At 45.5% G+C, this 15,650-nt stretch overlaps 1 protein-coding gene across 3 annotated transcripts; it reads left to right on the top strand.

The window, feature by feature from the left end:
- Positions 1 to 300: 300 nt before the first annotated feature.
- On the top strand, positions 301 to 13,956 carry LOC128302023 (potassium channel subfamily K member 18). 3 transcript variants are annotated; one of them, XM_053038746.1, is made up of 6 exons: positions 301 to 1,354; positions 4,729 to 4,881; positions 6,400 to 6,497; positions 6,598 to 6,766; positions 12,478 to 12,680; positions 12,744 to 13,956. In XM_053038746.1, the coding sequence occupies exons 1-6, from the start codon at positions 841 to 843 to the stop codon at positions 13,461 to 13,463; spliced, it is 1,857 nt and encodes a 618-aa protein (XP_052894706.1). In that variant the 5' UTR covers positions 301 to 840; the 3' UTR covers positions 13,464 to 13,956. The 3 variants fall into 3 exon arrangements, with proteins under 3 accessions (XP_052894706.1, XP_052894714.1, XP_052894698.1); XM_053038754.1 differs by lacking the exon at positions 4,729 to 4,881; XM_053038738.1 differs by lacking the exons at positions 301 to 1,354; positions 4,729 to 4,881; positions 6,400 to 6,497; positions 6,598 to 6,766 and adding exons at positions 10,264 to 10,655; positions 10,887 to 12,101; positions 12,166 to 12,323.
- Positions 13,957 to 15,650: the final 1,694 nt, after the last annotated feature.

Raw genomic sequence — 15,650 nt, 5'->3', positions numbered from 1 at the left:
TAAATTCCCATTAACCGTTCGGTTGGACGTTATTTGACAGTTGCGTTAATTGTACACGCATTCCATTGGGTGGTTGTGAAAACGGTGGTCCCGGTGAAACTCTGGCTTGATGCATTTTCCTGACGACGGTGTCTTGTGTTTCTCCGCCTAGGTTGCTTCAGCACGAGCCGTTAATGAAAAGCAGCATTTCCACCGGCACGTGTGGGTGTGGGCTACCATAACGATCGTTCCGGCGAGCGATCGTTATTGATAGATAGTGAGCAACTGTGCAACTGTGTGCCGGAGACAAAAAACGACCCCAACGGTCTGGGGAAGGTGTGCAGTGTCGAAAGAGTGTCCCTTAATATAGACCCCGCCACGCTGTCGTCCGGTTTCGACAAAACGGTCGTGTCCATTGAGAATGGTGGCACCACGGTGCCGTTCGGTTTCGCCGTCCCCGTACACCGGCCGGTGACCTGAAACTGTCGCTGGAGTGCAAAGTATTCGCGATGAAGCTACGGTGGAAACGTGTGTTCGAGTGCTAGCGAAACCGTAGTGCTTTCTACCCCCCGATGGCTGGCGTTTGTCTCGCGTGAAAGAAAGTGAATGTTTTGATGGTGGTGATAATTTTAGAAAAACAAGCGAATTTTTGTGCGTGTGTGTGTGTCTGTGTTTTGGTACGAGTGCCTCAAATAACCTTCAAGGTGTTTAGATTGTAAGAGAAAGTGGTGAAAGAGTGACGGAATTCTTCGCCACATCAAAAAAACAACGCAATATTCTCGGGTGATTGTTATTGTTTTTCCCCCCCGTCCGAGAGATAAAGAAATTAAACTTTAAAGCAGTCAGAAGCAGACATCAACCATGACGCAGGGGGTCGATTCGAAGGCATCCACTAACGCTGCTGGATCCCGGCCGCGAATTAATCTCACCATGCCGCCAGTCTATGTGGCACCCCAGCAACACACACCGGCCAAATATTCGCCGGCCCACTACTTCCAGCAACTTCACCAACAGCAACAGCAACAGCAGATGCTCCAGAATCCGCTCTACCAGCCGGGCATACCGGTAACGCCCGGATCTCCCACGAGGATCTCGCTCGGTGCCGATGGTACCGTCACCGAGCAGCCCGACTACACCGACTACTACTCGATGTATCCGGCCAAGGCGGGAGAGTTCATGTTCAAGCAGTTCGAAGGCTTCCGGGACTTTACCGTCAACACGGCCAAATCTGGGCTCGGTGTTGGCGAGAAGTCCGTCTTCTGGATGTACACCAAGATCACCAAGTGGTCCAGGAATTGGTTCACCCATTTCTTCCTCTTCCTGATACTGTTCCTGTACTCGGTGGCTGGTGCAGCTCTGTTTATCGCTGTTGAAGGTATGTATGACTGATTGGAAGAAGGATCATGCTCATAGAATTTCTCCTGACGTTATCAAGTCGTTCTTCAAAAATATCCGGCTGGGGCAAAAGGATTAAAGAGGTTGGGGAATAGTGCGGGCTCTAGAATGTGGCTTCATAATGGTACCTATTAGTACCACTAATTTAGTAGATAGCTTTCGATATTTAGTAATACAGTTCGTGACAAAAATATAAGAACGCTAAAATGGAATTTGAATAGCAAGAAAAAAAGGATTTCTAAGGAAGTTATGGGTTATATGTTTTAAAGATTCTCTTCATATTTTGTATGAACTAAAATATTAAGTACACTAAAATAATGCCAATTTTAAAGTTCTTGAATTATTCGAGCTACATAATGACAAGAACTAGTGTTGTCAGTGTGAACTCAGAACTGTCAGAATCTCAGTTATTTCAAAAGCGCATTTTGCAAGTTTTAGAATTATTCATTAAATTTAATTTAAATACTATACTATACATCATATATGTACCTTATCTTTGCTTTGGTATCAAGTGATTGATTTTTTATCTTCACTTACTTTATTAACTGATATTAGGAAAAGTAATAAATTTAAATGTTTTTTAAATGCAATGCCTTGTTTTAAAAAACTTCAATGTTATGTTTAAACCCTGCAAATTATTATAAAGTAATTATACAGTTATAAAAAGGCTGAAAAAACCCCCTTTCAATGTCACTTTGTTGTAAGATGTTTGTCCTCTTTGCGTTAACGTCGCGTTGAACGTTTTGTATGTGATTTTTATTGGCCACGTAGTAGCGTCTGCTCTGTTGCTTGAGAAGAACGATTTTGACAACGCACTAAACATCCATAAAACGGTCGCCTTCCCGCACTACTACTTGCCTTCAATACGCTCAAACCGCCAAACCCCTTTTGCCCCAACGCGCATATATTTTAAAACAAAATCCGTGACGACACACACGCAACCATCATCGGACATTATCATCTGCCGCAGCGTTTGCAATTGCTGCTAGCCCAAAACTCATGCGGACCATTTTGTTGCTGGTGGTCTTGTTTTTCTTTGTGTGTGTTTGCAGACATTATGCTTTATTTCGTTATTTTCTCTCGATTTACCATCATGTCTCCGTCCCCCCTCTCCCGGGGGGGCCATTCTTCCGTTTTATGCTCCATCCAGCCCATCTCAGGCGCACCACAAAAGGTTTGTGCATTGGTTTTCGGTAGGAACAGATGTGATGGTGCGAAACACTCGTCACACGAAATCGGCTGTCGTTAGCGCAGTGATGTGAACGCGGTCACACATTTATTTATTTTTATTTTGCCTAATATTTTTCCGTTAATCATCCGCTAAAATTATCTTCCCCTTCGCCGGGGCCTTTGGTTTGCGGTTGTGGTTTTTCCTCTCGGGGAGGAATTCAGGAAAAAAGCAACGCCGGTCATACATTTCCAACGAACAGTTTGCGTTTCGTTTTCAGTTACGAGGCTGCTGCTAATGGTGGTGAGGGGTTTCTCGGTAAATTCGGCGTAAGAAAGAAAAAAAAACCGCGCCCCACCGGTGTTTGAGTTTTCCATCTTCATCGTCGATGACCTCCTTTTTTATTTTGGGGAAGATGTCAACGCAGTCAAATGTCATCATGCGGTCGATGACGGACGATCTGCTGACAAACGATCGCGTGAAACATTACGTGCAGGTGGTTTGCTTTCGCGGTGTCTGAACAAGAAAACAATGTGACACCAAAGGCAACGGGAGAAGATGCTCTACTTTGCAGTCATGTTACTGATTTGGACAGCGCAATAAGCATTGTCACTAAACGCTGAACAGGATTATGATGGGATTATGCTTCAAGATTACTTATGCTGATGAAACATAATTTGAAAATAGATTTAGAAACTGTCGAGCATGCCATTGTTCCGTATGGGCGTTGAACATGTGTAATCTTGTAGAAGCGACACACTAATGCAGCTTTCGTGGTAGAACCAGACGAACAGTATTGCTCATTAAATTCGAATTAATGTTAACTTCATTTCACTTCAAACATGAACATGTAAACTATTTTTAAACAATTTTGGATTGCGAGACACGTTATGTTGTTGGTCAGCTTAATCCTTGTAAGCTATCCTTAATTTAGATTAGAAAATAAAATACATTGTTGTTTTTCAGGTCTTACTGGGCTACCCGGTAGCGGCCTTAACGGGGCCTCCACCTTAAGCCAATAACAATCCAACAAGAGCCCAATAAAACTCAAATAATAGGCCGATAACAGTCCAAAAACGATTCAATAACAGTCCAATAATAGTCCAATAATAGTCCGATAATAGTCCGATATCAGTTCGATAAGAGCCCGATAGTAATCCGATCATAATCCTTTAGTAGTCCAATAGTAGTCCGATAATAGATCAGAGTCCGATAGTGGTCCGATCATAGTCCGATAATAGCCCGATAATAGTTCGATAATAATCCAATCATAGTCCGAGAGTAGTCCTATAACAGTCCGTTAAGAGAATAGCCTGTTAAGAGTCCAATAAGAGTTTAATAAGACTCCGATAACAGATCTCTGTTTAAACATTATCACCAAGTGACAATAGAAATACTTCTTTGTAACACTCTCGTAACGGTTAAATTAATTCCAAAATTAATGTTACAGCATGCCGTTGAATGCATAATATAGGCTCGAAACTTTCCACGTTATATAAATGATGCTAACTGAGTGTAGTTGTACGGTTTGAATAATACTCATGTAAAAAAGCTGGAATTTGCTTGTTTTTAAAATATTATAAACCGACAGAATGCACAGACCCTAAAAGTATGCCGTCAGCTTTGCAGCTCAGTAGTTTAACGATGTTTTCCTTCTTATCCTCTACCGAAGCGTAACACATTAGATGGATAAACATAAATTAGGCAGAAAAAGGCAAATAATTTAACTCATTTAGGGGAAATTTTGCCAAACCCATTGCCGCTCAAAACTTTTACTAACGCGTGCAACGAAACCATCTTCAATTTGAAACGTGCATATATGATTTAATTGCCATTTTCTATCACCTTTCGTTGCATCACTTTTCACCTCCGCTAGAAAGCGGGCTTTCCCCGTTTTATACAACACAGTCACAATCATTCCGCTAACTAATTAATTTAATCGTTCACCATCAACGCCCAACACCATCCTGCACAGACCGGCATTAATTGCTTCGTATCGTAAAGCGCTTGTTACGAAATTTTAAAACCTTCATCCAACCCCACTCGGGTTGAGGTCGGGAATGACGTGTGCAATGCGTAGAATGACGTGCTTCGCCAAATATCTTCTGCTTTCGCATACCGAATTTCCACTAAATATTGATTATTGCACTGTTAATGATGCGCATCATAACGCCGTCTGGCTTTAGGCGAGGCCGATAATCTGCCGGAAGTCGATGTTGCCAGTAACGGCTACAACGATTCTGTCGATGACTTCTTCGCTACTACCGCTGTTGCTGATGCTGCTGCCGCCGCCGCCGCTAATGTCAGCCTTATGCTGACCGTACCGACTAGTGTCCCTGGTAAGTCGCACCACATTCACACGTCCCGCTGGGGAGAATAATTTCCCTTCTTCCGGTTCTGGTTTGTGCGAAGGACGGGGAAGGATTGTTTATCGATCGTTAATCGATGCGCACCCTTGCTCACGGATCGACTGCACTGGACGCGGCGAGTTGATAAATCAGTAACGCATCGAACCGGAACGTCGGAACGCGTGTTTGATCGTGACCAATTTCCCGACCGCCGCCTTATTTTCATTAAACCCCGCTTGGTTTCGGTTTGGAGTGGGTGGTATTAGTGTGTATGTATGTGTGTGTGTGCTACCCTAACCATTAACCCCCTAACACAAGGGTACTCGATCGCGGAAAATGCAGACCGATCCCGACCGATTGCATTAATTATTTATCCTCCAGGTCACGAACCGGCCCATTCGGTGGGGTGAGTGGCGGAAAATTTAACGATTACGGGGTGGAAATCCGTTTCTCAATAATTCTCCCCTTCTGCTCAATCCTCACTTCCCCCACCACCCCCATTCAGGTGCCGGCTCCACAGACAGCGAGATCACCACCTGCTCCGGCCCGGCAGACCCAGCTCAAATTTCATCGCTGATCGCGGTTGGATGGTTTTTTGATTTGTTTATGGGGTGGCGATGGCTTAAAAATAAATTCTCGGATCTGGGGCCGGTCACTAGCTTACTGCTGACGTGAGGAAAAATGGCTTCGAATACGTCATCGATCCGATGGCCCCCGGCGCTCGGCAAAGCGTCGCCGGTACCTAGAGCCGCGATGTTCATTTGCCGACGATTTTTCACGATCGCCTAGACTTGGACTTGGCGCAGCAGTGAAGGGGTGAAAGAGGGGATTGGCTGCCCATTGCCATCTCGCTCTCGCGCTGGTTGTTTTCCTTCAGCTTGTTGTGTGTTTGTTCAATGGGGCGAAATTTCCCAGCGGTGGAAGACAGCTGATGGAAATCTTTGTCTTTCGCGCGAAGGATGGCTAGTATGGTGGAAAATGGGGGGTTTTATTGCTATTCCACGTGTGTTTGTGTGTGTGTGTACATTTTACTGTTCCCTTTGATTCATACGATCAACTCTACCTACCCAGGTCAATATAATTACGTCATTATGCGTCGGTGGGTGTTTGATTGCTTTGGGTTTTACGAGCTGGTCCCGGTTTATTGTTAAACAAATACTACAAAGTCGACCCGTGGCAGTGCCTGGTGGAAATGCGAATACACGTTCCCCCAACGCCACGACACGGATCCACCGGGCACGGACAACCGATCACCGATCGACATCGGAAGAAGTTTAACCTGCCACGACCAGAGACGACCGATTAGAAATGTTTATTTACGCCAAAATCGGTGGCCTTCGTGTCGTCTCTTGTGTATGTCGTCTCGCGGAAATATTAATTCAATCGTACTCTTGTTTATTGTTTCCCTCCGGGAATGTTTTTTTTCTGGGTAATTTCGGCTGCGGAAAAAAAAACACTACGACAACACACACACACACACGACTCCTAACTGGCTGGTCGGGACGCTAGGAACGCACGAAAAAAAGATGGAAACGAACGTGAACCACGCGAAACGTATGCTGGCGAAAAACCTACGCATTCTGGCGCTAGATCGCGAGAAGCTGGAGGTATGTTTTCGTTTCAGAGCTGGATAATTAGACCGGTTCGAAGCAATAAAATGAAGGAAAATAGTTAAAATATTTTTTCTGTTGCTTCAACTACCGCCAGAATCCGGATCCGGACATCTGGGAAGGACGGGCGATAAATCTGGTCGAGGAGTACAGTGCCGTGTTGTACCAGTCGTACAAGGAAGGATCGTTTGAAAACAAGCAGAACAAAAAGACCTGGTCCTTCTGGAATGCCGTCTTCTACTGTGGTACGATCTACACTACCATCGGTGAGTATTTTAATTTTTCGTACAAAATTTGCAAGACAACAATTCTGTCAAAAACGTGTCAAAAAACTTTCAACCGCGTCATAACGTCAACATACACGGGTAATTGTGATTTTCAACAGTCTTTTACTGACGGTTTCTAAAGTTGTTCAATATGTCTCATTAGTTCTATTCAATTTTTGCTTCTTCTTGACAAGCTTACGGTTCAGTGCGTTGGGGCCATGTTACCGGCACCTGGATACCTGGTCACAAAATGCACAAGCTTAACGTTTGTTCTAGACACATATTTTAAACTTTAATTTGTCCAAAACAGATCAACGACCAGTAACAGCAATCAGGTACTGGGCATGGTAAAATACACCAAATTGGTACAATTACTTAAGTATCTAAGTCCGAGGCAAATTTGCACGCCCAGATCTCTTCGGAGTGGTACGGCAGACAATTCAATTGTGGCAGCTCGCAATCAGCGGCGGAATGCGGCTCGACCAGCGGCCACTGCCACACGACGAGAAGCGGCACGGGGTGGGCGTCCGCCATCGCCACCTCCATCCCCTACGACAGAGGCTCGCCGAGCAGCTGTTCGTGAGCGTGTGGCTCGATGGCGAGCCAGACGGCGCGAGAGCCATCCCGACATCCCCGGCAACCTGTTTGGGGAGCAGGAACGGTTTGACTCCAGCAGCGACGTCGAGGAGCAGGAAAACTTCTACTCCGGTCTTACGGCGGCCGAAGCTGCGGCTGCCGTGGAGGCGGACACCTCCTCGCGTTAGCTAAATGTAACGATATCGCGGCCCAGAACAATGTGACCGATTCGGAATAAGTAATGGGAAAAGGGAATGATTTCCTGAACAAATAACGAGTAAGGTGCATGCGTGCACGGTGCGAGAAGGCCGTATTAAGGCAACAATAAGTATTCACTCCAACCAACAACCTTCGCGGGTGATGGGGTGAATTTTGTGAGAGGATGTGACGATTGATATTAAAAGTCTCAATAAAGCAACCTCGTCTTATAAAAAAAAAAAAAAAAAAAAGATCTCTTCGGAGTGGTAACGCAATCCTGATTGATTGATTGAAGTCCCGTAGGATGTCAGAACAGATGGAAAATTCCCGTAAAATTAGTCATACTAACCACCTAGACTTGTAAAGCCATATCAAAACAAGATAGTTGAAGAGACGAATATTCACGAGAAGACGAAGACCCGAAGGGACGTAGAGAACCTATCTGCAGTCGCATAGACTGGAAACTTGACGTTCTCGACGGCTCGACGATTCAGCCACTAGCGATTTTGCATGGGAGCGACTTTGCCTTTGAACGACTAGATTCATAGAGACTTTTAGCTGAAAAGTTCTGGATCCTACGGGGAAAGGGCAAGTGGAGAAAGAGCTGATCTTAAGCGTGACAGAATTGGTTATGGAATCCTCACTAGACCATTCTCTCACAATAAAAAACTTTCCAGCCTCGTGGTTACATTAAGCACAGTAAACCAATAGGCATGATCAAGTCATGATGCAACAAATCGAGTCAAGTAGAGTTATTCTCCATAATAAGGTTCTATAATAAGACCGAATTGATGTCTTATTACCTCTTGTGAATATCAAAATATCCTTGTCTCATCATCATGCGACATATTTTTTTTCGGAAATAAAAAAAATATCCCTCGTGAAACTACCAGTTTCCGAATGTATAGTACCAGGAGAGCACCAGTTGTCACCTCTTAAAACATTCTCTCCTGGTATCGGCAATCTGAAAACAGCTGGTTTGTATGGAAAGTTAGTGTTTTAACATTGCATACCTTTCGGCGGTTTTCGAGCAAATTTGCTGTACTAGGTGCTACCTGTTTTGTGGATGCTCTCCTGGTACTATACATTCGGAATTTGTGTAGTACTTTTACTACTACACAAGTTTTTTGGGCCCTCAATACGGTGAGGCCCTTGGCGACGGCCTACTCCGCCTACCGTTTGATCCGCCACTGCATGAATAATAAATAAAAATGTGTGATAGAAATCATTACTACAGAATGATCTGAAATTATTCCTTATTGTATTCGATCAAAGAAGTAAATAGTAGATGACGGTAATTTAAAAAAAATATAAATTCATAAAAAATAAATAAAACAGAACATAAAATAATACCACACACTGTTAAACCTGTTGCGGTACGATTTGCACGTGTCGCAAACATCACCATGTTGCGTCGTTTGTTTGTTGCACCCGAACGCTGTACGATTTTCCGATGTCTGTGCAACGCTTCGTAACGCTTTCGTGGCGCGTTCGTTGATTAGCGGACTGGAACGTTTGCTTAAGTTTGTTTTAAATCCTTCACAATTATTAAAGTAATACTAACTGTAGGATGTGATGTTTGTAGAGAGTTTGCATTGAATAATTTTGCAACAAAAATGGTATCGTTCGGTTGTTTGTCCTCTCAGGATCATTACCTCCCGCATTCAAACGCGTACGATGCATTTTCCCTGCAGATGCGTATTTTTTCCAGAGATGCGCATTGAAGGCAACGTACTGCAGTGATGACGGAATCGGTGTGTTTATTCGTGTTTATTTGAATATCATACCTTCCTTGAAATACGTTATTTACCAATGTCACGGACACTCTCTCTTGCGAAACTGTGGCTTTTGAAGGTTATTTGTGGTCATGAGGATTGGGCAATAAAGCAAAAAAAAAAGGCGGTGTGCCCATGATTCATTGATTGTATTTGAAGTGCACAATCACGAAACAGCTGATATTTTACCGTCATCAGCAAATCTTGTGTTGTGTGAGAGCACATGTTAAGACCGCAAGGTGGGTTTCCCGCTCGCTCACTCGGCCACAAATAGTTGCGCTCGAGTGAAAGGAAAATAGGGAAAATTGAGTATAGGAAAACCCCCCACTTGCTGTGTACAACGCAAGCAGCCCCTAAACCGGTGGCCAAACGTGCTCCGCGTAGTGGCACAGTATTTCGGTATGGTTTCGCTTATTTTTAGCCCCATTCGGAACCGCAGAACACTTCGAGCGGCCGTCCCGAACGGTTCCATTCGTTGTGCTTGCCGTGCGCGCCGTGTGTGACGTTAGTGTGAGAGAATTTTTCCTCCGGATATGGGACCCAGCAGTGGAAGTGGTGATCAGTTTTCCATCGTAATGCTGCAGCTGTGTTTGAGTGTTTGAGACTGTCGAGGGGAAAAAACAAATTGTTCGCTAATAGTGCCAGTGTGACAAACTACGATTCGACGGGTTGTGAATGAATACGGTGCAGGAATTCGAAATGTCCACCGGATCCTGGTAGGAAACGGGGTCATATTTCGCGAGCAGTATGTGACGAGCTGTGACGAGTGAAAATTTGGGAGCGAATGAGAAATCCGAGCGAGCGTGAGCGTGGAAAATTATTTTTACCCGCCACCCTTTTGTTAGTGCCGTGCAAGCGTGCGTGACAGCTGCCATCGGGAATACAGGCACTGCAGGCATAGCAGCAGTGTGGTGCTTAGTTTATTGGTGAATAAATTCGACCGATTCGATGGATGCGGCCGGGAGCAGTGCAGTTCCTGTGGTGGCGAGACGGCGCCGCAGGGCAGCTAGACAGCAGCGTGAATCAACGCCGGATCCGACGCGCGATGGAAGTGTTGGAAGTCAGTCAAACTCCTGTGACGATCACAGCGGTTCGGAATCGGCCCGTGGCCGCAGCACGGTCGAGAGCAGTCCGTCCTCGTCGAAGAAAAGTTTGATCGAGCGGGCGATCGAGTACGGTAGCTCGCATCGAAACAAAATACTGGCTCGCAAGGAGAAGAAATTGTCCAGCGCTGTGGCACCGCGGAGTCGATCGGTGCCGCGCGATGAGGGCGATGTACCGAGCAGTCCGGAAATATTCTCCCTGTTAAGGCGAGCGAAGCGAAGTCTATCGGCGGCACGGTAAGTTTGGCAACTGCTTTGAGGTGTTTTTTTTATGAACATTATTGGCGCAACAGTGATTGATGCCCATTGCTGAGATACCGGGGAATTCTTGGTGACAAAAATAGGTTCTAACAATGCTCTATTGAAGATTTGAACACAAGATCAGGGTGGATGTGATTGCTTTGTGTTAGAATTTCTTCAAGATTTGAAAGTCACTGAACGTCTGTTCTTGAAATTCTTTTCTTTTAGTAAACCAAAAACGGATGATTCCAGCGATGGTGGCCGCATCTCCGACACAGAGGTTCGCAAACGGCGCGAACGTATTGAACGCTTTCAGAGCGAACGATCACGTGAAAATGCCGATGGAACTCCAGCCCCTCCGTTGCAGGCGAATCTGCAACGATTCAACGAAGAGCGACGCAAATTTGAGCTGGAAAAGTTAAAATTCTTGCAGGAAAAGCGCGAACTCGATCGTATGCGACTAAGGCGCTTCGAGAAGTATCGCGAAGAATTGCTGGAGGAGCAAAGCCGCAAGCTGAAGGTGAAGCTGCAGGAGGAGCGTGCCAAAAGCATCGAAGCTACACCGATGCCACCGTTGGCACCGTCCGTAGCTCACCGTAGCCGTACCCCAACACGACCGTCCGACAGTCTATCGCCCGTCGTTGGCAAAAAGAAGATACTGATCATACCGAAGGCCCGCTCATCAAGCCGGTCTGCATCGACCAGCGAAGATGAAGGACGTCTATCGTCCGACGAGGGCAAGAAGCAAACGATCCGGCGTCGATTTTCGCCTCGCAAGCCGAAACGATCACGATCGTCAAAGCTTGAGCCGGGCGCTAGACGTGTACAGTCCCGCACGGATGGGATAACATCACCCGAATCGGAGTTACCTTCGGATTTTCAACCGGAAGAGCCAGAGATCCAGAATCGGCGCGATTCTCCGGACATGAAATCTCCAGAGCCCGAAATGGTGCTCACACATCGACGAGTTGTTGGGCAGGAGGAAGAAAAGAAGCAAGCGGAGATTGAATCATCAAAAGCAACACCCGTGGAGGACTCCAAAACTGAAGATATCTCTGAAGTGAAGAGCGAAGAAAAGAAAGATGCCGAAGTTGATAAGGATGCAACTCTTGAGGAAAATGGTCAAAAAATAAGTCAACGACGTAGGCCTCTTGTCCTGTACGTAGAACAACCCGGTGAAGTCTTCACCTGGAGACAGATCACCCAAGAGTGGTATGAAATGTGGCAAGACTTCCTGGACGATCAGCCGGAAGAGATCGTCCGGATGCGCATACAGGTGAACCACTGTTTGTTTTACTTCGCCGTAATGGTTCTACTGTGCGGTGTTGGAGGTATTGCCTTCCGGTTGACCGAGGGCACATTCGAGTCACAGTACAAGTGTGGAGTTAAGCGCGTCAAACGAGAGTTCATCGATCAGCTCTGGCTTTCTAGTCACAATCAAAGGTAATGCGTGTGGTGACGCGATCCATCAGAAAGACAATTACTAACTGACATTCATTCCCAACAGGGAAGAGGACTGGAAGCTAACGGCACGGAATCGTTTGCGCAAGTTTGAGGAAGAGCTACAGATTGCGTTCGAAGCCGGTATGAAAACGTACAGCGGTAATACGGCGTGGAACTTTGTAAATGGCGTGATCTATTCGCTTACGGTGGTGTCAACGATTGGTAAAGAAACATTTTCGAAGAATAAGAATCGATTTTGTGACAATAAACTATTTGTTGTTTTGTGCTTTTAATGGTGTTTAGTTCACTTGCTAACGCGTCTTGTTGAAAGCCTCGCTAATAAGAGATTTTCTTTCTTTTCTGACTCATGTTTCAGGCTATGGACACATTTCACCATCAACGACAACGGGTCGAGCACTTACAATTTTATACGCAATTATCGGCATACCGATCTTCCTGATTGTGTTGGCCGACTTTGGCAAGCTGTTTACGCGGGGTATCAAGTTCATGTGGGCCTATGTGCGCCGTCTCTACTATACAGGTTCCTTCCGAAAGGTTCGAAAGACGGCACAGGTGCAGGTGAGTTGCGTTTCGGTCTCTTTGCGAGAAGGAATGTATTTAGTGGCGTTATTCTAATTTCAGGAAGTGATGAAGGGTCTGAACGTTGTGTACGATATGGTTAGGCGACCCAGTACAGACAACGAACTGCAAGGTGCAACGACCACGACCGCTGTTCCGGTACAGCCGCAACAGCCTCCACAACCTCCGCAGCCACAACCATCGCAAAGACCACCATCGGAAGCAGTTGGAGGCACCGGTATCGAAACAATCCCCATCCCGGACACACCGACCACACCCGTGCCGGAAACGTTCGAGATAGACGACGAGTTCAATCTGCCAATCTCGGTCGCGATCGTCATTCTCGTCGCGTACATGCTGTTCGGTGCCAACATCTACTGCCGGTGGGAAAACTGGAGCTTCTTCGAGGCGTTCTACTTTGTGTTCATCTCGATCTCGACGATCGGGTTCGGTGACTACGTACCGCAGCATCCGATCTACATGATGTGCAGCATACTGTACCTTATCTTCGGGCTCGCCCTCACGTCCATGTGCATCAACGTGGTGCAGCTGAAGTTGAGTGACAGCTTCCGGCAGGCAAGTGCCAAGATTGGGGCCACCATCGGGCTGCAGATGGCGGAAGCGGCCTCACAGCATCAGCACTCACCCGTACACACCCCGATCGAGCTGGCCGCAGTACACACCTCAACCCCAACCAGTGCGGTCAACGTTAGCCTCAAGGATGCGCCAGTCTTACCGGCACGACCGTCCACATCCGTACCAAAGCCGGAAAAGAAGGAGTAAACGAATATTAATCTGTCCCTTCGGAAGGTTTTTTTCTTTTTTGGAGGTACACAGATACGCACACAAACACTCATACGCACAAGTACAAGTACCAAAACCGAAACGGGACAACGAGACCCTCTGACGATGGACTTTGACGGAAAACGCAAGCGCTCTTAGTATCTTACCATTAGCTAGGATTTACCCAAAGAAGAGAAACAAATGCATTATTGAAGCATTCGCGATGACGCGTGGTGCAAAGGACGTGAGGAAGAAAGGAAGGAAGGAAGGAAGATTGTTATTTAATGTTAAGTTTAAGGTCGAAGGACGTTGATAATCGGACACTGCACCCGGTGCTGCAACCCGGCGCTAACGGGGGCGGATTGTTTCGGCGGTAGGATAAAAAAGCACAAATGTATCTTGAAAGCCGGAAGCATTCAGTTTTGCTATTTAAAGTTTGTTTGCAGTTGCCTGGAATGTGTATGATCGAAATAAATGCGGATATATATTTTAAAATCCTAATTTATGCGTTGTTTTTATTAAATATGTGAAGATTTTTTAAAACAATGTAAAACAAATGTCTAACTGGGGGTTTCATCAATAGAAAATAAAATAAGGAAAGAAAGAAATTATTATTGGAAAGGAAAAACTAAATAAATCACAAATATGACGCAAAACAAAACTAAAAACATAGAGAGATAGTAACAATATAACAAAACAAGATGAAAAAAACCATTTAGGTTAATGAAATGATGACAAATGAAAATAAGAGGAAAAATTAAAGAATAAAAAAGAGAAAATTATATCGAAACTAAGTACGTCACAAATGGAGAATAAAGACCAATAAACAAACAAATGCAGCAGGTAATGAATAATGAAACAAATTAATAAACAACTATAAAAACAAGTAAACCAACAGGTAAGTAGGGAAAGGAAAAGAGCAAATGGGGAATATAATGAAAAATAAAAATGAAGTATGAAAAAATAAAAAAAAAACAATAAAAAAACTTAAAAAGGGTTCTCAAAAATAGTAAAATTAATTAGACAGCTAGAAAATTAGCATTAGAAAAATAAATCCGAAAAAGAGTTGCGCAAAATAGTAAAAACATAATTAAATCAACTTAATACCGTCCTAAAACACAACAAGATAACAAGATAACAGCTACCCTACATTTCTCCCACCAACGGATCAACCACAGTTAACCACTTGTTAGTGCAAATAATATCTGCGCCTCCATCGAAAAACCACCCCCCACCCCCACAAACGAACAACGAAAGCACAACAACAAAAAAGAGGAAAAGCGGGGAAAACAAATTGCGTGACAGTGGGCACAGATAAAAGACACAGCGCTAAAAAGGGCAAGAAGCAACGCTTAAAGGATAATGTGCGCACATGCGCACACGGTGGAAAACAATACACCGCACACGCACGTACGCGCCTACTGGCGTGAAGGGGGGTGGGTGAAAATTTGTTGTGATTTTTTAGTCGCCCCTTCGCAGGCTCCCACACGGTTCATCCGTCAACTGTGAGGGCTGCCAACAGAGCCGCAGCAAAAATCGATACTCGCTGTGTGGTGTTGCCGTTTGGACAAAAGTTCCATAGTTCCGTACCGTTTTCCGCTTACGGGGTGTGAGTTTTGCGTTTTGCGGATATTTGTGCAGCGGAAAACCGTACCGTGCGCGGGTAAGATAAGGCAATACGCCACCGGCAGGATGTAGTCTAGCGGAGGGTAATGTAGTAAAGCTGTGAATCGAGTCGGGTCGTTGTGAAAAATAAGGAAAAGTGTAGCACATTTTCCGTGAAGCTGACATCGTGCCATCCTCCATCGTGCCCGAGCAGATGGGCGTGCGAGGATAGCTGTGTGTGCGAGTGTGCGTGCTATGTTGTGTGGCCGTGCGTTTCACTGTGTTTGTTGGGAGTCCTGTCCGGCTGCGTGTGTGCGAGACGGTGGCGAAGGATTTTTCTGCTCCATCACTTGGAGCCATCAGAGTGGCACAGCACGGAAGATACACAACTGCACGCAGGATACGGATTGGTGGTGTGCAATTTTCAAGGCGAATTGTGACGGGAAGCTTCCCGTAGCGGAGTAGAGTGTCTCTTCTCGGGTATTACGCGGTTACCTTTTGGGGAGGGCGAGGATGGGAAAGGATGGCTAGTGACGGTGACGGTCAACAGTCGTGTACCACCACACCTGCCGACAGTGTTCT

Source organism: Anopheles moucheti, chromosome 2 (genome assembly GCF_943734755.1).
Source record: "Anopheles moucheti chromosome 2, idAnoMoucSN_F20_07, whole genome shotgun sequence".
NCBI lineage: Eukaryota > Metazoa > Arthropoda > Insecta > Diptera > Culicidae > Anopheles > Anopheles moucheti.
This window is presented reverse-complemented; position numbering and strand designations above follow the sequence as displayed.